Raw genomic sequence first — 23357 nt, 5'->3', positions numbered from 1 at the left:
GGAGCTGGTGGCCAACATTGACCAGATGTGGAATGACCTGTTTGCAGAATCCAGACAAGTGGATCAAAGTCTGACAGGTGTCAAGAAATCCTTTACTCAGGTAAGATATCGAACTCACGCAATCTGATTAAACATAAAATGAAAAGTACAGTTTTTGGAAATGTACATTAACATTCTCTTCCTATTGTCACCCTTTACACTCAAAGTCTACAAAGGGGAAGATTGAGGAGTTCAAGCGGGACTTGTCTGTCTTTGCTGAAAGTTTCAACATGCATGGTCCTGGAGCTGTGGGAGATGATTTAGAGAAAGGTACTTGTGCACGTAAACCCTGCCTTCAGTTGTTATATCCAGAGCAATAATATATGGTGGTACATTTTGAAATGTAGTGGAGGAACCAGTCTCTCTCATGTTTTTCTTTGCAGGACTGACTATTATGGAAACATATGAGGCAGACCTTGCCAAGATAGTGGCAGAACGGCATGAGCTAGCTAATGCCGAGAAGCTCTTGGACCTACCAGTCACTGTGTACCCAGTGGTTGTTAGCGTACAGAATGAGATGAAGGGCTTGAGACAGATCTATCGTGTCTATAAAGCTCAGAAGGTCGGATGTGGTTGCATATTGGGACACTTTATACATCATTTTGGTCAACATGGTTTTTCATGTATTTCAAATGTTTGTCCTTACATCTTATAGGACGCAAAGACAGAGTGGTCTCAGACTTTGTGGGTGAATTTAAACATCCAGCCGCTACAGGAGGGGGTCGAGGGTTTCATCAAAAGCTTGAGGCAGCTGCCCAAAGATGTGCGGGCATTGCCTGTGGCCCTCTTCCTAGAAGGACGCATGAAGGAGTTCAGAGAGTCTCTGCCTCTTCTGCTGGACCTGAAGAATGAGGCCCTCAGAGACAGGTCAGTCTACAGATTGACACCAGAACCCAAAACAAAATAAGAGTAGGATAGGAAACATTGAAATTGTATGTTGTCCAGGATATATATATATATGATGGTTATGACAACATGTGATTTTATATTTCGGGCCACAGACACTGGAAGGAACTGATGGAAAGGACCGGCTCTAGCTTTGAGATGAACCCTGAGAGCTTCACTCTGGAGAACATGTTTGCAATGGAGTTGCACAAATATGCAAACGTCATAGGTGGCATTGTCACCTCTGCTGCAAAAGAGCTCATTATTGAAAAGGCAAGCGGGATTTATCTCAATTTGGAGTCAGAGATCAGTTGCATCTGATTATCAGTGAAATCACAAATAGTTTGTATGTGTTTCCAGGGAGTGAAGAAGGTGGTTGATACCTGGGAAAACATGAAGTTCAGTGTGCTGCCCTGTTTCAAAGGCACCCAGGAACGTGGTTCTATACTGGGCGCAGTGGACGAGATCCTGCTGAGGGTGGACAACGATGCCATGAACCTACAGAGCATGGTGGGAAGTCCTTTTGTTGGACCTTTCCTTGGCACCATAAAACAATGGGAAAGGGACCTGTCCCTTATCGGTGAGACTATAGAGGTTAGTGAGACCATCGCCCATCACACAAAAGCCAATCCATAACATTTCTGCTGAAGAAACATTTCTTGCACAGGTATTGTTGCTAGTACAACGAAAACGGATGTTCCTGGAGAGCATATTCATCGGCGGAGACATTAACTCGCAGTTAACAGAGGAAGCCAAGATATTTGATAACATTGACAGAAAGTTTAAAGAAGTGAGTTTGGAAAAAATATTAACCTGATTAAACCAAAGCACTCTGTTACTGGACAACTCACAATAATATGTTGTTCTTAATGTTTTTTTAAGATAATGAGTGACACAGTGAGGGGTCCAAACATTAAGCGGTGTTGCCTGATTCCCAACCGGCTAACAGACCTGCAGGCCCTGAGTGATGGTCTAGAGGGGTGCCAGAAGAGTCTAAATCACTACCTGGACTCCAAGAGGAATGCGTTTCCCCGCTTCTTCTTCATCTCTGATGATGAACTGCTCAGCATTCTGGGGAGTAATGACCCTACCTGTGTTCAGGAGCACATGATCAAGGTATCACACCGCCACAGACAAAGTCTGAGGGACAGTAAAGACATAATATATAACATAGTATTCTTCAAAGTAGAAATGAGGAGGATCACTGCTTGCTATGTGTGTGAAACATTTTCCGAGACATTTTTCTTTGTTCTGCAAGATGCATGACAACATAGCATCTCTGAGGTTTGATGTGGAAAGCAATGGGGAGACAGTAGCTGGAGCCATGGTGTCTGCTGAGGGTGAGGTGATGGAGCTGAAGAAGCCCATCCTGGTGTCGGGCAGGGTGGAGGAGTGGATGACGTTAATACTACAGGAGATGAGGAGGACTAATAAACGTATCACCAAGGATGCAATCTTCTACTACTGTAAAGACATTAGCAGGTGTGTGTAAATATTGTAATATGTGTGTGAGCAATTTTGCCAGTGTCTGTGTGTGCAAATGAGCTGCAGTCAATTTGTCCTTCCCTTTTCTCATAGGGTGGATTGGATGATGCTGTACCAGGGCATGGTGGTGCTGGCAGCAAATCAAGTGTGGTGGACCTGGGAGGTAGAGGATGTCTTTAAAAATGTGAAGAAAGGAGAGAAGCACGCACTGAAGAACTATGCTAAGAAAATGCACCAGCAGATTGATGAGCTGGTGACACGCATTACGCAAACCATGAAGAAAAATGAGAGACGAAAGTTAAACACTGTGCTTATCATCGATGTCCATGCAAGAGACATTGTAGACGACTTTGTAAACAACAGGTAAACTTAACCTCTGCCAGTTTTAACATGTTTCAAAGATATGACAGTGTAACTCTTTAAATACTTAAACAACTTTAATAAAATAAAAATATAAAATGTAATTCTCTTTCCAGTATAATGGACGCTCAAGAGTTTGAGTGGGAAAGCCAACTCAGGTTCTACTGGGTCAAGGAACATAACAACCTATTTGTGCGTCAGTGCAGTGCTACGTTCTCTTACGGCTATGAGTACATGGGGTTGAACGGTCGGTTGGTTATAACCCCACTGACAGACCGTATCTACCTCACCCTCACACAGGTTTGAGAAGCTTTGCACATTTTTGACCAACCGCACCCAAGCAGAAACGTATGAATTGTTCTGTCAGTTTGTCTTGACAACATGATGCCTGTCTGTTGGTGTGATGTGATACAGGCTCTCTCCATGTACCTGGGTGGAGCTTCTGCTGGACCAGCTGGTACAGGAAAGACAGAGTCCACCAAAGATCTGGCCAAGGCTTTAGGCCTGCTCTGTGTGGTTACTAACTGCGGTGAGGGCATGGACTACATGGTAAGAAGCCTACACTTCAAGAGCCAACAGCTACTGAAACATATCTCTGCACCATAAACCTGTTCTGTAACCTTTAAGTTCCAAGGGGCCCCTTTAAAAAGGCACAGTCACAGCTGATGTAATAAAGGCTTTTACATTATGATTCACCTCTAAGACATTACTGTGTGTTGTTTTTGTATTTATTCAAATGATGAATAAATATCCTAATATATAAAAACAGAAGTTTTTAGAAGTACAGTGTTTGGGATTCCAACATAAAACATAGTCCCAAAACTTGCCACCACACTCCTCGAATAAAAGAGGGTGTCATCAGGTCTGCTGTTTATGGTATGTTCATGCACTTCTATGCACATCCTGGTAAAAAATACAGTGTATAGGATACGCAACTGTATACACATTGTTTCTTGCTGCCAATGTGCTCACTTCCATGAGTCTAAAAAGTGATAACCAAAAGTTCTCGTCGTAATCATTTGTATGGTCTGTTGCGTGCAAACTTCACTCTGTTGCACTCTCTGCCTGACAAAGTAGCCAGTCTCTGTTCTTCATTTGTCACTAGCTTTTTTTGCTCTAATTTCTTTCCTGTCTGTGCGCAGGCTGTGGGTAAGATCCTCTCCGGCCTTGCCCAGTGTGGAGCGTGGGGCTGCTTTGATGAGTTCGATCGAATTGATGCCTCAGTGTTGTCAGTTATCTCCTCCCAAATCCAGACAATCCGCAATGCTCTCATTCTGCACCTTAAAAGGTTCCATGTAAGTCTGTTGTAGTTATGCAGAACCAGTAATGAATACACCGGAAATAATTCCAGTTTTTATATTAATTCATTGACATATCACAAATAAGTTTATTTCTCTCATGATCATTTTGGTTGATTGCCATTATCCCCCATAATCCTGCTTATTTTCTCTATGAAATCAGTTTGAAAGGCAAGAGATCAGCCTGGACAGCCGCATGGGGATTTTCATCACCATGAACCCAGGGTATGGAGGTTGCACAAAGCTGCCAGAATCAGTCAAAGCCCTCTTCAGGCCTGTGGTGGTCATTGTGCCTGACCTGCAGCAGATTTGTGAGATCATGCTCTTCTCTGAGGGCTTCCTAATGGCCACGGTGAGGGACACACTCACACAAAGCACAAATTACATTGCTGCTATTTAGCTGATGCTCTCATCCTGAGCCATGTATAATGAACACCATTTATATATAATGTAATATATTATATTATATTACTGTAATGTACAAGATGTATTAGTTATTTCAGGTAATTCAAAATGCAAGGATCATTTATAGTGAATTACTTGAACATTTTCAGAGATTTTTTTTAAGCATAGAAACAAATTCTTTGTGTAGACATTGAAAAATCCCAAACAGCAGTTTTTGCAGCTACACATTTCAGTTTCTTATTAAGGATTTCATCTTTACATTTGTATTCAATGCAGGTGCTGGCAAAGAAGATGGCAGTACTGTATAAGGTGGCACGTGAGCAGCTGTCAAAGCAGTCTCATTATGACTTTGGCCTGCGGGCTCTGAAGTCAGTCCTGGTGATGGCAGGAGAGCTGAAGAGAGGTTCACCAGACCTCAGTGAGGTAGAGACAAACATTTGTCCTGTTTCATTTTCATATTGTAAATAGAAAACTCCTGTTTGCTTACATTTAATATTGAACAAGGGACTTATTTATTTGTGATCCCTCAAGTATAGATACTTGTATCAAGTAATGTTGCAGATGCCACAGAAAATATGAGAATGCAATACTTTCGGTATTATAGTAATTACTACTTGGAGGTTTTACTGCTTTTTGTCAGTTTATTTGAAGTAGGGGCAGCAGTCTGGCTTAAAAGCTGACTCTATTCAAATCGCCATCACGTCAACCCATATTTAAAAATACAACACTTTAAAAAAAACCTGTTATTTCCGTTTTTTCTCTCCACAGGATGAGGTGTTGATGCGTGCTCTGAGGGACATGAATCTGCCAAAATTTGTATTTGAGGACGTGCCCTTGTTCCTCGGGCTGATCTCAGATCTGTTCCCTGGGCTAGACTGCCCTCGGGTTTGCTATCCCAACTTCAATGATGCTGTGGAACAGATCCTGAAAAAGAACAAATATGTCATGCTGCCTAACCAGGTGTCTCATCTGGGTCTTAGATTTGATTTTTTTGAGAGACAGGCTTTCCTGCACAGCTTAAGGATTGAGTTACTGTAGCAAAGATGTAGTTGCATGAGTGTTTGGATGTTGACATATCCCTTTCTTTATGCTGTCTGTGGTTTCAGGTGGATAAAGTGGTGCAGATGTATGAGACGATGATGACTAGACACACTGTTATGGTTGTGGGCCCAACAGGTGGAGGGAAATCAGTTGTGATCAGCACACTATGTCAAGCTCAGACCAAGTCAGTTTATATCACTTAAGTTTACAGCACCTTCCTGATCTTTTGTGTGAACAATAGTAATCTTCATTTTATCTCATCATCAGATTGGGATTTCAAACCAAGATGTATCCCCTAAACCCTAAAGCCATGAGTGTCATTGAACTTTACGGTGTTCTTGACCCCGACACTCGAGACTGGACTGATGGGATCTTATCCAACATATTCCGTGACATCAACAAGCCTACTGACAAAAAGGGGTGGAGGTAAAAAAAAAAAATCATTCCGTTGATTAAGATGTGCAATATGCCAGTGATGTCATTCATTCATTCATACTACATGAACTTTGGCTCTCAGGTACATCCTGTTCGATGGGGATGTAGATGCTCTGTGGGTCGAGAATATGAACTCAGTGATGGATGACAACAAGCTCCTCACTCTAGCCAATGGAGAACGGATCCATTTACAGAGTCATTGTGCCCTGCTGTTTGAGGTTTGTCTGAATTTCAAGATGGCTGTCGGCAGAATACCTTTCCCTTCACCTGCAAAGCAACTTTCAGAGCAATAATGTAAGGAAACTTCACCATCACAGGTTGGAGATCTGCAGTATGCTTCCCCTTCTACTGTTTCCCGCTGTGGGATGGTATTTGTTGACCCCAAAAACCTGAGATATACCCCATATTGGCAGAGATGGGTGAACAACAGACCTGTTGGGGTATGAAAAAAAAACATAAACACTATATCATAACTGTACTTGTTACTAATTTGATAATATCTCAACACTGTTTTTGTTTTTCTAGGAACAAAAAGTGCTCAACAAACTGTTTGGGAAATATGTGCCCAGCTCTATTGACATGATTGTAGATGGTATTGTTGATGGCAAACAGGGCCAGAAACTGAAAACGGTTGTCCCTCAGACAGATCTAAACATGGTAGGTTACTCCCATCTATCTCAAATGTACTCCAGTACCACTTTTGTTGTATTCATGCATGACGATTAGTATAGTCCCAATTAAGACTACTTGGATGAACTCGGCATGTGTTGGTTTTGCGTTCAGGTGACTCAGCTGTGCTTGACACTGGATGCGCTGCTTGAGAGTAAGAGCAGCAGTGCTGAGGTCCAACAGTGTTACTTCCTGGAAGCACTGTACTGCTCACTAGGGGCCACATTGCTGGAGAGCGATAGGATGAAGTTTGACGAGTTCATCAAAAGCCTTTCTGGCTTAACTACAGTGCATGATGAGAAAGCCGTGGCTGGACCTGGTGAGATCCCAGGTAAAATGAAAGGATTTGTACTTTTTATGAAATTAGCATGCATTGTCTAGAGATTATGCAGTTTTTTCTATTTACCCACCGTTTGTGGGTGACATTTAATATTATTTACGAGAGGACAGGGTTGAGATATATGAATGTATATAACATGAGATTGTTCATCATTGCAGACACTTTTAAAAATGAATAAACAAGATCACTTTATGGTTTTATGTTGAAATAATTAATGTCATGAAAACAAACCCAGTTTTACTTTTAGACACTTTAATTCTCCAGACTGTTTGTCTGCATCCAAACAGGATACCTCCCGACTCTGTATGATTTTCATTTTGATGGAACACAAGAGAAGTGGGTTCCCTGGAGTTCTCTGGTCACCAAATATATCCACAACCCTGAGATGAAGTTTGCTGATATTTTAGGTAACGGTCAATTCTGTGAGCTGTGAGGCAGTGACGAATCAGGTGTCCCACATAGATATTGATTTGAACTTTTTGGCCCTCCTGAGTTCCTTCTTCCACTTTGATTTTCTTTATCCTCCATCTTTGCTTTAGTGCCGACTATCGACACGACGAGAGCCAGCTGGATCCTGGAACAGATGGTGAAGATAAAGAGGCCAGTGCTTCTGGTCGGAGAGTCTGGCACGTCCAAGACTGCTACCATTCATAACTTCCTGAAGAACCTCAATGCCGATACAAGGGTACGTTTACCACACACATTTGTTATGTCACTTGAGATGAGATTCTTTACATTTGTTCCCTTCTGTTTCTAGAATACTCTGATCATCAACTTCTCATTCGGAACAACTTCAATGGACCTGCAGAGGAACTTGGAGGCCAATGTGGAGAAAAGGACCAAAGAGACTTATGGGCCGGCTATGGGGAAAAGACTGCTGGTCTTTATTGATGACATGAATATGCCAAAGGTACCTACTCCAAACTCTCAATGACTTCTCGTATCTCCTTCACTGTGACAGAGCTTGTATTTTTTATATTATTGCAATATACTATATGCTCGTCCAGGTGGATCATTACGGCACACAGCAGCCCATCGCACTTCTGAAGCTGTTATTGGACCGAGGAGGCATATATGACAGAGGGAAGGATCTTAACTACAAAATCCTCAAGGACCTCGGGTTTATTGCTGCCATGGGAAAGGCAGGAGGTGGGAGGAACGAGGTAGATCCCCGCTTCATCTCCATCTTCAGTGTCTTCAGCGTCCCCTTCCCTGCAGTGGACTCCCTCCACCTTATCTATGCTTCCATTATCAAAGGCCACACCACAGTGAGTATCTCTTTCCCACATAAATCAATACATATCAGAAACTCAATCATCCATATAACTCAGATTTAATAAACTTGGTCAAATATTTTAGGCATTTGAAGACGCCATACAGAAGGTTTGTGATAAAGTCACCTGCTGCACACTGGAACTGTACGACAACATCATCAAAGATTTGCCACCCACCCCCTCCAAGTTCCACTACATCTTTAACCTGAGGGACCTGTCAAGAGTCTACAATGGACTGACCCTCACCAAACCTGGCAGGTCTGATCTGGCACATTCACTCCAATAACACATTAACAGAGACTTTGTTTATGTTTTTAAATGTATTTGCTTTGCCTGTCTATGCTCTTGTAGGTTTTTGACTGTCACCCAATTTGTGCGAGTCTGGAGAAATGAGTGCCTGAGAATCTTCCATGACCGACTTATTGATGAAACTGACAAAGCCTTGGTAATAATTATTAACAATAGTGGTAGATATTTACTGTATGTTCTCCTTTGTATTGGCTGCAGGGGCAAATACAATATGTTTGTTGTTTTTCCAACTATAATTACAAATGTATGATCATCTGCTATTTACTAAATAGTTTTGTAGTGTTGTATTTCTCCGTAATAAAGTACCCAATGTGTTTGGCCACCAGCTCCAAGGCCACTTAAAGAACCTGATTGAGGAGCATTTCAAGTCAGACATGGAGGCAGTCATGAGGGACCCAATTCTTTTTGGAGACTACAGGACAGCCCTCAGTGAGATGGAACCAAAGGTCTATGAGGACATACAGGACTATGGTGTTTCAAAAGCCCTGTTTCAGGTATTATCAAGTTATTAACTGTGTTATTAATCGCAATAGGTGGTCTCAGTCTAATTTTTATTTGGGAATTGTTATAGTATAATAATACGACAAATTGTTACAATTATTTACTCTCGCATACTGAGAGGCCACTGTGTTTTTTCATTCTGCAGGAACTCCTAGAGGAATACAATGAGAACAAGTTGGGGATGAACCTAGTACTGTTTGATGATGTTCTGGAACATCTGACCCGTGTGCACCGCATCATCCGCATTGATCGTGGCCATGCACTGCTCGTCGGTGTGGGGGGCTCTGGCAAGCGGTCCCTCACCAAGCTCGCTGCCTTCGCTGCTGGCTGTGAGGTTGTAAAACACAAGAACCACGATGGGTGTGGTGGAGGGCAATTCATTCTCAATGATGAACAAATGTCAAAGTTCCTTTTCTTTAGGCTTGCAGTTAAAAATTCAAGAACATTTCCATTTACTGCCATAAGAATGAGGATTCTTATCAAAGCATTGCAACAAGATGATTTGGAATATAGTAATAGGTGACACTGTCTTCCAATGTGGAAACAGGAGTCTTCTAACTTAAAAGCTACTAAATGAAGAATTGAATTGAATAGAGAGTTTAAGCAGCATTGAACTATACCTTCCTCGTCATATTTTGAAAAGGGGTTCTTAACTCTGATTTCTATGGTGTAAAACATCACTCATAGTCAAATGTTTGCAAAGAACTCTCATTTAGTAATGCAATCTGCTTTTTCCAGACGTTCGAAATAACCGTTAGCAGAGGATACAGTGAGTCAAACTTCCGTGATGACCTGAAAGCCCTGTACTTGAAGCTTGGCATTGAAAATAAGAAGACAGTGTTCCTCCTTACTGATGCCCATGTTGCTGAGGAAGGCTTCTTGGAACTCATTAACAGCATGCTCACCTCAGGTTGGATGTCACACTAACCTCCTGGCACACACTGCATTTATTTTTCTTAAAAGCTGTAGTACTGATCGTGTTCTCTCTAGGGGTTGTTCCTGCATTGTTCCCCGATGATGAGAAGGAGTCAGTTCTCAACCAGCTTCGTGATGAGGCTCTTACGATGGGAGCAGGTCCCTCAAAGAAGAGTGTGTGGCAGTACTTTGTCAACAAGAGCGCCAACAATCTACACATTGTATTATGCATATCTCCAGTAGGTGACACCCTCAGGACATGCTGCAGGAACTTCCCAGGTGAAATGCTGTGTTAGGCTTCACTTGATTTTGTTATCATTTCTGGTTTTCTTTCACTAACTGTGTACTTTTCTCTCAGGGCTGATGAACAACACTGTGATAGACTGGTTCTTGCCATGGCCTCCACAGGCATTACTTGCAGTCGCTCAGTCTTTCCTAGGTGTGTAAATACATTTATATTTATTTTAAATGCATATGTTATGAAAAATGTATTTTCAGACAGCCATTTAAGGGATTTTCTTTACTGTATTTAGCTATAATGACACCTACAGTAATATATTATCCCTAAATCTAGATTTTCTTTTTTGTCTTTTTTTCCAACAGGTGAAAGTTCAATGATTCCTAAGGCACACTCTGCAGCAGTGATAGCTCATGTGTGCATGGTCCATAGCTCTGTGGGTGACTATAGCAAGCTATTCCAGCAGAAACATAGACGATGCAACTATGTTACTTCAAAGAACTACTTGCACTTCATCAGCACCTATTTTAACCTTTTGGAGGAAGGGGATCAATATATTCTGGGTGAGAAGATGGAACACATTATGAAGTCTGTACCTCTGTGTGAAGGGTTAAACTGGTGCCACAGGGCTAATGTGCATTGATTATTTGAAAAAACGTATTATTTATTTGGGAACTTGTTCTCTCTTGTTCCAGCTCAGTGCAAGCATCTAGAAGGAGGTTTGGACAAACTGAAGGAGGCTAGTGAGCAGCTGGCTGAGCTGAATGTCAAGCTAGCAGAGCAGAAGGTTATCCTTGCTGATAAGTCCATAGCCTGTGAGGCCCTGCTGAATGAGATTGGCACAAACACGACTGTAGGTCAGTGAGTACCTGCATCTCTTAACTCGGGGTTATGATAAACACAGTGTACTGTAAGCTTTCAAAAACGAAACACAACATTTGCAAACAACCTATCAATAACGTTTCCTTTCCTAGCTGAGGAGAAAAAGACTCTGGCAGAAGACAAAGCCAAAGAGATTGAAGAGCAGAACAATGTAATAGCTGTGGAGCAGAAAGAAGCTGAAAGTTCTCTGGCTGAGGGTCTGCCGGCTTTAGAGGCAGCACGCAGAACCCTGCAGGACCTGGAGAAATCTGATGTCGCAGAGATCCGGTAAACTCTCCTCCTTACTCAGAGCATTGTTTTCATTCTGTTGTTGAAAAAGCTAACGATGATTCATCAGAACAAATGAGTAAACAGGGACTAACCTTACCTCTGTAAATAAAATGTTCTGTATTTGGTGTTGCTTAACATTCTACAATGTTTAATCGGGCACTGATTAATCATCATGAAAACTTAACACTTGCATACCTGACCAAAAAGCAAACTTTTGTCATCTGTTATTAATCAAAACTCTCACTCTATCTGCTTTTTTCGACTGGTTCGTTGTGCAGGTCTTTTACCAAGCCACCCAAACAGGTGCAGGTGGTTTGTGAGTGCATCCTGGTGTTACGTGGCTACAAGGAGATCAGTTGGCAGTCAGCCAAGGGGATGATGTCAGAGGCAAACTTCCTGCGCTCGCTGATGGAAATGGACGTTGATTCCATAAATTCTAACCAGGTCAGGGCTGTCAAAGGTAAGTGGGCTTCATGATCTATGAATAATATGAATAATGACAATAACCATATACAGTACCGGTATATGATAGTGGCATTTCCATTTGCCAAGTATGCTACAGTTGTTTTCTTTGCAAATGGTTAGGCTTCCTAAAGAACCTCCAGACAAGCTTTGAGGAGATGCAAGCCATAAGTAAGGCCGGCTCAGGAATGTTCAAGTTCGTCGAAGCTATCATGGGTTACTGTGAGGTTGCAAGGACGCTAAAACCCAAGAGAGAGAAGGTCATTTAAAGTTTGTACACGCTAACATCATGCTCTATAAGTACGAACACAGATTGAACAGGCTTATTTCCAATTTGTTTTTAGGTCGCATGCCTAGAGAAGAACTTCATTGAGAGTAAGAATGAGCTGGAACTTATTCAGAGTGAGCTTAACGATCTCCAGGAGGAGTTGCTCGCTCTTGGAGAGAAGTACCAAGCCGCTATTGAGGAGAAACGGCTGCTAGAGGACGAGGCTGAGCTCATGGAGAGGAGGCTGATAGTTGCTGAAAAGATCTCTGGCTTGAGCTCTGAGAGTGAACGGTGAGGCTGGAAACGATATAACACACTTAACCTAACCCAACCAACCTTGCTTAGAGTTGCTTATTTGATTATTTTTAATCGCCTTTTCTTCATTCACCTATTTCTTTTTACTACCCACTCAGATGGACAAAAGATTTGGAGGAGTTGAAGCAGCGTCGAGTGCGTCTCCTGGGTGACTGCCTGATATCTGCTGCTTTCCTGAGCTATGTAGGGGCCTTCAGTTTGGACTTCAGGAATGAAATGGTATACCAAGTATGGGTTAAGGATGTGCAGGATAGAGGCATCCCCTTGAGCCAGCCTTTCAAATTGGAAAGTCTTCTGACTGATGAGGTAGAAATCAGCAGGTGAGAATGAGTGTGTTCTCACTACAGATTATACAAGTTTCACCTTGACAAGACAATATACAATATGATTTTATCCAATCAAATGATAGGAATTAGGTGGTGTTGTAGCAGGCTAGATGCTTGTTGCACTTATGTGGATTTGTCTTTATTTGGGCTGCACACTGACTACTGTATAGGGCTAACAATGTGTCAAATAAACCCTATGTGATAGATGGGGCTCAGAGGGCTTGCCTCCAGATGAACTCTCAGTGCAGAATGGAATCCTCACGAGCAGGGGGAGCCGTTTTCCCATATGTATTGACCCACAACAGCAAGCACTCAACTGGATTAAGAAGAAGGAAGAAAACAATAACCTCAAGGTACAACATCTTTCATTCCTTTACAGGATGTGTTTCATTACTGCTCACAAGTCCCAGAATGACTGCTGACTTAGCTTCCCACTGGTGACAGCCCCACAATCAGCACATCGAAGCATAGGTGAGGATTTACTTTTTTGTTTCTGCCGGTTGGTGCTCAAAACAGTTGAATGCCCAATCCGGCCTAAAATAAACATTCGGCAACAACCATAACATACATGACTTGGATTTGGATACATTTCAGAACCATAGCTAATTAACAGTGACAACTGACATGCACACACAACATATTTACAGCGATTGGTGATCATAAGTTCAATTAACGATGCACACCATGGAACGCAAAGTAGGATAAGCAATCAGTGACACAAAATGATTTAGTAAAAAGGCTCACGTGAACATCAATCATAGGCCGAGCCTACGAGACCGTTGCTGTGAGACACCGCTGCTATAGTAGCTTACACCCATAAAGAACGCAACATATTAGTATCGGCTAGAAGGGGGCCTGCCTATTAACAAGCTAAACAAGTTGTAATAGGCTGTCGAATGTTCTTCTACGTGGGTGCTCAGGCCCGGAGGCACCCACGGAATCAGCAGCAATGCTTTGTAAAGAGTTACAACCTGCTGACGTTGTCATCATCCTTTTCTTCCCCAGATCTCATCTTTCAATGATCCAGACTTCCTGAAGCAGCTAGAATTGGCCATTAAATATGGCTTCCCATTCCTTTTAGAAGATGTGGATGAGTACATTGATCCCGTGATTGACAATGTCCTGAAGAAGAACGTAAAAGAAACAGAGGGCAGACAGGTCCTCATGCTGGGTGACAAGGAGGTGGACTATGATCCCAACTTTAAACTGTACCTCAACTCTAAACATGCTAACCCCAAATACTCCCCATCAGTGTTCGGAAAAGCCATGGTCATTAATTATACTGGTAAGATTGTTTGGCACGCCAAACATGGTATTGTCTGTAATATATGAACAGCGTGTTATGAATGCTGTGTTTGTCTGTGTCCATTCATTGTATCTATGTTACGTGTAGTGACTCTTACGGGTCTGGAGGACCAGCTGCTGAGCCTTATCATGGGCTTTGAGAAGAGCGCGCTGGAGGAGCAGCGTGAGCATTTGATTCAAGAGATAAGCGACAATAAGAAGCTGCTGAAGAAATACGGGGACTCCTTGCTCAGAGAGCTGGTCACATCTACAGGCAACATGCTGGATAACCCGGAGCTGATTTGCACATTGGAGGAGACAAAGTCAAAAGCCAGTGAGGTCAGTGAACTCATGGAGTAAAAGCATTTTCACTGACGTCATTGATCCTAGTTTTTAACATATTTGATGTTGTGATCATCAGGTTTTTGAGAAACTACAGTTGTTGGAGGAGACGTCTTTGGACATTGATCAACTCAGAGACAGCTACCGACCTGCTGCCAAGCGCGGTGCTGTCCTGTTCTTCGTACTGACAGAAATGGCTCTGGTGAACAGCATGTACCAGTACTCTCTAGCCTCCTACCTGGAAGTGTTTGACCTTTCACTGCGCAGTTCTCTGTTTGACTCTGACCTGCTCAAAAGACTGAATAACATCATGAACACTCTGACATACAGTGTTTATAACTATGGCTGCACAGGTAAGATAATAAATCGAATAATGGAATGGATGGAATAGGATCAATATGTTAAGATAAAACGTAGTATTTATGATTACTTTGTGGTTATTATAACCTGAACTGACTGTGTATCCTTAGGTCTGTTCGAGAGACACAAGCTGCTCTTTTCCTTTAACATGACCATCAAGATTGAGCAGACGGAGGGGAGGTCACCTCAGGAGGAGTTGGAGTTCTTTATCAAGGGTGAGATTTCCAGAGAAGTTTAACTCATCTAAAATGTTTAAGTAGATGTTTAAGTAGGTGTTCAAAGCTCTTCTTGTCTTTCCACTTTGCGTGTAAAGGTAATCTATCCCTGGAAAAGAGCACTCGTAAAAAACCCTGTGACTGGCTTGCAGACCAGGGCTGGGAGGACATAGTGAAACTAGCAGAGCTCTTTCCTGAGCAGTTTGGCTCTCTGCCAGATGATGTGGAGAAAAATCCCACCGACTGGAAGTCTGTAAGTGACCACAGTGACAGGAATCACTATCGGCATTTTACAATAATAATCGGTTGCGAGTTTAACCTTGATTCCTTTTCTCCTTAGTGGTATGACTTAGATGGACCAGAACAGGCTCAAGTCCCCATGAAATATGAGGAGACCCTGTCGGCCTTTCAGAAGCTGCTGTTGCTGCGCTGCTTCCGTGTTGATAGAATCTACAGAGCTGTGGCTGACTACATCACTGTCACCATGGGCAAGAAGTGAGACTGTTTCTGTTGCAATATTGCAATTAAAGATGTATAGTATATACTGTATAATGTATATACACCACTGTGGTGCTGCTTAAGTTGACTAAACACAATTTATTTGACAATGTTTATAGAAGATGTACACAGAGAGAAACAAAGCCCTGAGTTTCTATGTGTTTTCTTGTGTTTCTGCTCAGATATGTGCAGCCCCCTGTGATCAGCTTTAATGCAATTTATAATCAGAGCACACCGTCCTCCCCCATTGTCTTCATCTTGAGTCCCGGCTCCGATCCAACCACTGACCTCACGAAACTAGCCGAGAGGGCAGGCTTTGGAGACAACAAGTTCAAGTTCAAGTACCTTGCTATGGGTCAAGGCCAGGAGAAGGTACTGAAGACTCCTCTTCCATATCACAGCTGCGAAGCTTTAAGTGTGGTCACGTGCAATGAGCATGGGGAACAGGAAGTAGTCACACTAAGTATCAATACAAAGTTAGGATGTTGAGAGTAACTGTCTTCTGAACCTGTGATAAAGGTGGCACTGCATTTGCTGGAGAGGGCGAGATCCCGTGGTCAGTGGTTGATGCTACAGAACTGCCACCTGACAGTAAAGTGGCTGAAGGAACTGGAGAAGTCCTTAGAGAAGATCAACACCAACCCCAAATTCCGCTTGTGGATCACCACCAAACCCGTTAAGGACTTCCCCATTGGCCTGCTGCAAAAGTCTCTAAAGGTGAAACACTTTTTCTCTTTGCCTTCAGAAGTATTTTTTGTAGGGTTTCTAAGATCCAGTATTCGGTACAAGGATTTCCGTAAATAGGTGTTGAATTAAAATGTGTTTCATCTTTATGTTGGGAATATGACATTGTTGCATTTCCAATACAGCTAGGTGATACTAGTTTTAAATTGTACACACCAGTGGGGGGTAGCAACATTCAATGAGCGTGGAAGAGACCGTTTTTCTTTTGTTAAGAAAAGCAAGTCTTGAAAGCTTAATATGAGACCAAATGGCTTGTTGAGACTGGTGTTTTGATGATTAACATTTTACAATACTAACTACAACAATAATAGAGACAGATTTTTTTTTTGTCATATTTACATGTACTTTAATATTGTGTGCAGGTAGTGACAGAGCTTCCCAACGGTCTCAAGCTGAACATAAGTGCCACATACTCTAAAATCTCCCCGAAGACCTTGGATGCATGCCCTCACCCTGCCTTCAGAAGCCTGGTATATGTGCTGGCCTTCTTTCACGCTGTGGTGCAAGAGAGACGCAAGTACGCCAAGATTGGCTGGAACGTCCCCTGTGACTTCAACGAGTCTGACTTCTTCGTAAGTGGCATGGGAGTCATTTTTACTGTGTTTCAGGGTTTTTATTTTAGTTGTAGTCTCCATTTAAGTTGTATTTCGATTAACTTGTAAATGGTTTAAACTATGATACTGTGTTCAACAGGTGAGCATAGAGATCCTGAAGACCTACCTGACCAGAGCTCACAACCAAAGAGAAAGCGATATTCCCTGGGGAAGTCTTAAATACCTTATTGGGGAGGTTAGGCTAAATGAATTGTGTTTTAATAGATTGTATATCTATTATGTTGCTGGCTGATGCTGTACATTAAGCATGTCTGCATAATGTTCTGTAGGTGATGTATGGTGGGCGAGCCATAGATAGCTTTGACCGCAGGATCCTGACTGTCTACATGAATGAGTACCTTGGAGACTTCCTCTTCTACACCTTTCAACAATTCCACTTCTTCAGCAACAAGGACGTAGATTACAAGCTCCCACCAACTGGGCCCAAGGAAGTATATGTTGGTAAGTCAATATTTTAATTGCTTTACAACTGTTTAATTCCGAAACTGTGGCTGCCAAAGGGCGGGACATTTTGCTGACCGACCGACATAGCGAGATATAGAGCTGCTGGTCGCTGCTAAAAAGTAAATTTTTACCTTGCTATCTGTTACAGATGAGATTGAGATGCTGCCACTGGTGAATACATCAGAGGTATTGGGTCTTCATTCCAATGCAGAGATAGGATACTACACACAGGCAGCTAAAGACATGTGGACTCACCTAAGAGACCTGCATCCTCAGACAGGTATGATTTGGCATCTTTCTTCTATCTTGCCTCTTAATTGATTTCAATGGAAGAAATTGTAACGTTGCTTGCCCGCCTCCACATTGAGTTTGAGTGCAGAAGAGCATTCCTTGAAGTAATATTTACTTTTTTCCGAAGGAGAAACTGTTCCATACTGTTGAAGGGTGTTTACTCTCTTTGCCACCATGCTGCCATGTGTTTCCTCTCTCGTGGCCTTTTAACACTCTCATATGCCTCTCAGGTGAATCTGGTGGAAGCATCAGTAGGGATGAGGTCATCAGCCAGGTGGCCCAGGACATTCAGAACAAGCTGCCCAAGTTATTCGACATAGACGTGATCTGTAAAAAGTTTGGGACTGACACTTCCCCGACCTCAGTGGTGCTGCTTCAAGAACTGGAGCGCTTCAACAAGCTAGTGGTCCGCATGCAGGACTCTCTGGCTGAGCTGCAGAGGGTGAGAAGGAAGGGCAGAGGACAACAAGATATTGGGGAAACAAACAGATATGTGTCGCGTCTTTGCGCTTCACACAGGTTTGTATTTGTTCTGATTCTCTGGTGTCCCCTAGGCCTTGGCTGGTGAGGTGGGAATGAGCAGTGAGTTGGATGAGGTTGCTCTGGCACTTTTTAATGGTCACATCCCTGCCATTTGGAAGAAGTTGGCCCCTGAAACTTGTAAGTCTCTCGGCAACTGGATGAGCCATTTCAAGAGGCGTTATGAACAGTATAGCTACTGGGTGAGGACGGACACACACTACCACAGATCACCTCTTATATGTCGCCCTTTGTGTTCTGGCATTAAAAAGTAGGGAAAGTATCTTTATGCCTGATGTATCTGTGTATCTTGTGTCAACCAGGTGGATGAGGGTGAGCCAAAGGTTATGTGGCTATCAGGACTCCATATCCCAGAATCCTACCTGACTGCCATGGTCCAGGCTGCATGCAGGAAAAATGGTTGGCCTCTAGATCTTTCCACACTGGACACACAGGTGACCCAGTACCGCAGTGAGGATGAAGTCAGTGACGGACCTGGACAGGGTAATGAAATAACACCCTCCATCTGCAGCATAATCAGTAATTAGTTATGAAGACTGATAGTATTTTCCCCTGCAGGCTGCTTTGTGTCCGGCCTGTATCTGGAGGGGGCGGACTGGGACACGGAGAAGGGCTGCCTGGTGAAGAGTAAACCAAAAGTTCTGGTTGTTGAACTACCCATTCTCAAAGTCATCCCCATAGAGGCACACCGCCTGATTCTAAAGGTGATGACCATAGGCACTACAGGTCTCCTAACATATAATGACTTACTTCACTGTTTCAATGTTTATTTTCCCAACATGTGTGTTTTGTACCACAGGATACGATACGGACACCAGTGTACACCACATCTCTGCGTAGGAATGCAATGGGTGTGGGGTTGGTGTTTGAGGCAGACCTGAGCACCACTATGCACATCTCCCACTGGGTGCTTCAGGGAGTCTGTTTATGCCTCAACGCTGACTAAAGACAGCCCTCAGCCTCACCGAGCTGGTTAGCTTTCACACAATCTGTTCCAGCATGTTGATTTCTGCTTTTTTAGAGAGATAAACAAAACTTTTAGTACCTCTGATTAATGGATACATTACAGGAAGCCAAATAACTTATGATGAAAGATTACACATGTGTTTTAAAAATAAATTGATACAGACACAAGGAAACTAGATTCTTGGCTCATTATCTACTTCATAACTTTCATTATTTTCTCACTAGATGGCAGCACACAACAGTACTGAACTCTTCACTCAGGGCAGCAGCTCCATGGATTTCTCTTTGGTGTTACAGTGGGCAAAAGTACCATCACGCTATCTGTCAGGCCTAAAAGTGTACCACTTTTATTTTGATGAATAAACGTTTGCCATTCAGTTCAATCATTTTTTATTGAATATTTAAGAACTCTGTTTATTCCTAAAAAGGACAGTAGATGCTGACTATGTCTGGTGAGGTTGTAAAAAGAACATAATCTGCTGCATACAGTGGAAAATGTACCATTGACCAAAGGCTGCTAAAGTTTTCCACTTTACCCAAGTAGCTTTTCAGCTGTTCTCTGCAGGATAGGTAGCATGCTTCACTGTAACATTTAACGAACAGATCTAGTGCAGCACTAAGTAATCGAGGCTGCTGAAGTCAGCATGCCAAAGCAGGTGAAGTTTGGGTGAAGATATGGCAGCTTGTGTGGCAGTGAGGTCACAGAAACACAGAAATAAAAACAGTTTTAAGCCATATGGTGCAGCTGTAATCAGTAATGTGTTGTTTAGACTAAACTTGGACTTATAGACTGAAATCATCATAAGACAAATAACCCGCAACACAAACATTTTTTACACTTACATTTAAGTCTCTTTACTCAAAAGTCCTTCGTCTCATATGAGATCAGTCACGCTTCTCTTAACTGCATTGTGTAGTCTTTAAGGCCCCCCTCTGAATGGCAGAGGCTAAAGGCTAGACAGGTGTATTCTCAGCTTTAACTGGAGCGACTATCATAAATAGTGGGCGATTCGACATGTTTATGACCAAACACAGAAGGGGAGGAATTGTGTTTCACTGTTGAAAAGAGGGAAATCATTTTGAATGAATACACAGTTCATATCAGTCGATGCTGTGCTGCTGTTGGCACATTAAAGGGGAAGGAAATTATGGAAGCAGGAGAGAAATAAGAAAGCCCCAAACCGACCCTCGTCTCCCACCTCAGAGGTCAAAATTATTTTCAGCTGCTCATGACTGGAGGGATTTACAGTAACCCTTATTGCTCCTGTTCCTGCTGGCACTATGGCCTACACAGAGTGGCCTCGTAAACTGCCATGGGTGCCCTGAAACAAAAAACTCTGACTCATCATTTTCCAACCTTCCACCAATCCCCAAATCCCACACAGTTTCCGTTTGCTGTGATTGAGAGCAGGTGGGCTTACTCAGTTCCATTCAAGTGCATACACTGTTTGCCGCTTTCTACCTGTTGTATGGAGGGTGATTAGTGCCAGTCTGAACGCCTGTCTCTGAGTGTCAAAGGGTTGACAAAATCTCTCATTAGCTGACAACTTCACCAGCACTGGTATACAAGCCAGTTGCACAAGTGCTCCTTGCTGCATATTTCTTAGCTGGCGGGACTTGCAGCTCAGCCCATGATGGGGCCTGAGAGGCGTAGTCACCCCCAACCACAGATAGACTCCTTGGGCCCCGGTTTTTGGTTGCAGTGCCAGGTGTTTGGTTTGGAGCAGGACCGCAGCCCTGTGGTTACTGGCTGTGTGCACTGTAAACCTACATGTCCCACATGTATGCGCTGATGGAGGTTAACAGTAACCTCAACTATTCTCTTGCCACTGTGCCTGGTCACTGATAGCTTTGACAGAAAGACTACAGACAACTGCTAAAGGCAACCAAAGGACAAATATAATGGGTGGCTGGATTAAAGCAATACTGTGATGAACCTTGCTTTATGGGCTTTTAAATATACATTTTCTAATCTAATGGGGCCAGAATTTAGTTATAATTTTTTTTATATTCAGTTGTGATCACCAAATAACAATTACTCATAACCGGCAAAGTTCCAGTGATTACAGAGGAGCCTCGCAGAAGCAGCAGCCGATAATTCATTTAGAACAAAATAGCCTGCACGCGTAATGTGCCGTCGCCTTTGAGCGTGCATTGTCCTCCCTGAGAGGTTGAAACGGGGCAGGGTGAAAAAGACCCAGCAGGCTGTGCTTTTAAAAGAGGAGACTATAAAAGTGGTTTCATGCCCGCTGCAGTGAAAAGCTCGGCTCGATGTGCGCACAGACAGACGGAGGTAGGCAGAGCAGGAAAGGAGGACGACGCACACTTTAACACCCACACACACACACGCGCAGTATTCAAGGTTTATTTTCAAATGTCGGCTCTCCGTCATAGGTAGAGAGACAAACGAGAAGCGGGGAGTTTACGGGGCGGCAATTTTTTTCTTAAGTTCACTTCAGATTTTTTAGGTCAGAATATTTAACACATTAACCAGCGTTAGACATCGTTTTAGTTAGTCTACATATTTGCATGTGTGCTACTTCAGTGACTAGGATGCGCGTCTTCTCCAGCCGAGCCGGAGCTGTCTGACACATTTCTCCCACCGAGCTGGATTCACTAACCGGTCTGTTTTCCTACCGGGGGAAGTTGGGCTCAGCTATACTTTTCTGGCCGTGCTTTTGATGCCACGGAAATGGGACCGCGCCAACGGGAGAGCGTGTCCGCGCCTTGTAGTAGAAGTTTGCTTTGGACCGTGCTGATCCTCTGGCTGACCACGTCTGTAGAGGGGACCTGGAAGACGGGACTTTACAAAACTTACTCCGGGACGCACACAGCAGCCTCTCTCACCTCAGTCTATCAGAAAAGGTAAGGGAAGCCTCCACTTTATAGTCAATTTATATTAGTAATATACATAGATCTCTGTGCTGTATGTTGATCCTCAATTATGTCTTGTGTTACATCCGCACAATAACCCCTTTTTGTCTATTTTTAAACCTTACAGTTTTTTATGACCTCTTGTTAATGCACAACACTGTAGAGCTACTCCCATCTCCATCAATCTACCAGGTCCTATTGTCTTCCTGACGGTTTGTTTCCTTTTTCCTGTGCTGGGAGCACACATCCCTCTGCTGACTCCCTTCCTCATTGTTGTCCACGTTCACCGACCCTCTCTCTTTGTGGGGCTCCAGAGAGCACCTCCACTGTCTCCAATGTGTGTTGTTGTTTAACTCGGCAGCAGGAGATGCAGCAGCAGCAGCAGCATGTCAGGGCGCTCTTCAAAATACCACCTGTAGTCCTCACATCTGTCCAGTCAAACATGTTCCTTTGCAGATCCCAGTGGCGAAGACAGGATGCATCTTGAATAAGTGTTGAAGACTGAGTGAATGAGGAGGCGATGATATTGATGGCTGTAATAAAGTGCACACGATTGATAGCATAAGAATAGGTCGTTGAATGAAAAGGGGGATGAGATGGTCCCGTGAAATCATTGATCCTGCGTTTCTGCCGCAGAGTTACCACACTTAAGTCCCATAAGAGCGATAACCAGCTCTGCTCCCCTTTCTGGACAGAGCCAGTGCTTAGCTCGGACACCAGCCAGTGCTTAATGATGACTGGACGTTTCCCATTTCACACATATTTGTGCTGTCTGGTTGAGAGCGCGTGCAGATTACGGTGTGTGGGCCGAACGTGACCGGAGGCTGTAAAACCTCTTCTCTCAGATGAGGCCTGTCCCTCTGGTTGTGTCCAGGTGGCTTTCAGCACTCCCAGCCTCGCTCCACTGGCTCACCTCTCCGCTCAGCTCCCCTGTCCCTCATGGCCAGGGGTTTGTTGACATGTTTGCTAAACACAAGCAGCTGGGACTCCACCGCATCTGGGCTTGTTCTGGGAAGCAGAGATGAGTTCACAGCGGGTTTGCTGCCGTTAGTGAGCGGCAAGTGGAGGAATGACGGGATAGACGGAGACGAAGGTGCTGTTGGTGTGAGTCAGCCGCCGTCTTCAGAGGCAGAGAGGTCAGCGGCTTTGAGGTGACATGAGAAGAGCTCAGTCCACCTGCAGGTCCGGCCTGCTCTGTGAAAGCAGCCGTTTATGGTGTGTCAACAAAGCCAAACAGTAGCAGTGGGATTTCCGAGAGCAGAAGGCTCTCTGATGGGCATTAGCAACTTGACACTGAATGACAGAAACTTAACTTGTCATTGGTGTTCAGTGCACTTCAAAGGAAATAGATATTCATTTTAGCAGACTGGGATTCTGTCGCAGGAAAACCTCTAAGAATGTCCTCCCACCAGCCCTGTCGTCACACAGCGATTACCCAAATCAAAGGGGATTAACAGCTCTTGAGTAA

General features: G+C 43.4%; 2 protein-coding genes across 2 annotated transcripts in view; both read left to right on the top strand.

Annotated features, from left to right (window-relative positions):
• Nucleotides 1–5: 5 nt before the first annotated feature.
• On the top strand, nucleotides 6–18995 carry dnah10 (dynein axonemal heavy chain 10; the record flags this gene model as incomplete). The annotated part of the gene is made up of 58 exons (XM_079161420.1): nucleotides 6–100; nucleotides 207–321; nucleotides 387–601; nucleotides 695–906; nucleotides 1041–1197; nucleotides 1285–1518; nucleotides 1592–1714; nucleotides 1807–2040; nucleotides 2183–2406; nucleotides 2503–2772; nucleotides 2886–3069; nucleotides 3184–3318; nucleotides 3912–4064; nucleotides 4231–4419; nucleotides 4749–4895; nucleotides 5241–5432; nucleotides 5579–5697; nucleotides 5781–5939; nucleotides 6031–6166; nucleotides 6266–6388; nucleotides 6474–6605; nucleotides 6732–6948; nucleotides 7245–7364; nucleotides 7497–7642; nucleotides 7715–7867; nucleotides 7965–8225; nucleotides 8317–8489; nucleotides 8583–8676; nucleotides 8867–9034; nucleotides 9187–9375; nucleotides 9780–9951; nucleotides 10032–10235; nucleotides 10315–10395; nucleotides 10560–10757; nucleotides 10890–11051; nucleotides 11169–11343; nucleotides 11625–11806; nucleotides 11932–12068; nucleotides 12153–12367; nucleotides 12490–12711; nucleotides 12923–13070; nucleotides 13723–14002; nucleotides 14111–14340; nucleotides 14423–14696; nucleotides 14814–14918; nucleotides 15017–15171; nucleotides 15259–15413; nucleotides 15599–15788; nucleotides 15936–16133; nucleotides 16523–16732; nucleotides 16854–16949; nucleotides 17044–17215; nucleotides 17367–17498; nucleotides 17740–17951; nucleotides 18064–18231; nucleotides 18352–18532; nucleotides 18608–18753; nucleotides 18849–18995. Exons 1-58 carry the CDS (start codon nucleotides 26–28, stop codon nucleotides 18993–18995), a joined length of 9996 nt encoding a protein of 3331 aa, XP_079017546.1. The 5' UTR covers nucleotides 6–25.
• Nucleotides 18996–21707: 2712 nt separating this feature from the next.
• emid1 (EMI domain containing 1) overlaps nucleotides 21708–23357 on the top strand; it is a gene marked incomplete at both ends in the record, with an annotated part of 51368 nt that continues 49718 nt past the window's right edge. Inside the window, one exon of the mRNA XM_079160481.1 lies at nucleotides 21708–21880. Within this exon, the coding sequence (XP_079016607.1) occupies nucleotides 21708–21880 (173 nt within the window). The remainder of the gene's footprint in view (nucleotides 21881–23357) is intronic.

This window comes from Pholis gunnellus (assembly GCF_910591455.1).
Source record: "Pholis gunnellus genome assembly, chromosome: 6".
NCBI lineage: Eukaryota > Metazoa > Chordata > Actinopteri > Perciformes > Pholidae > Pholis > Pholis gunnellus.
The sequence above is the reverse complement of the archived record's forward strand: the minus strand, read 5'-3'. Positions and strand labels throughout refer to the sequence as shown.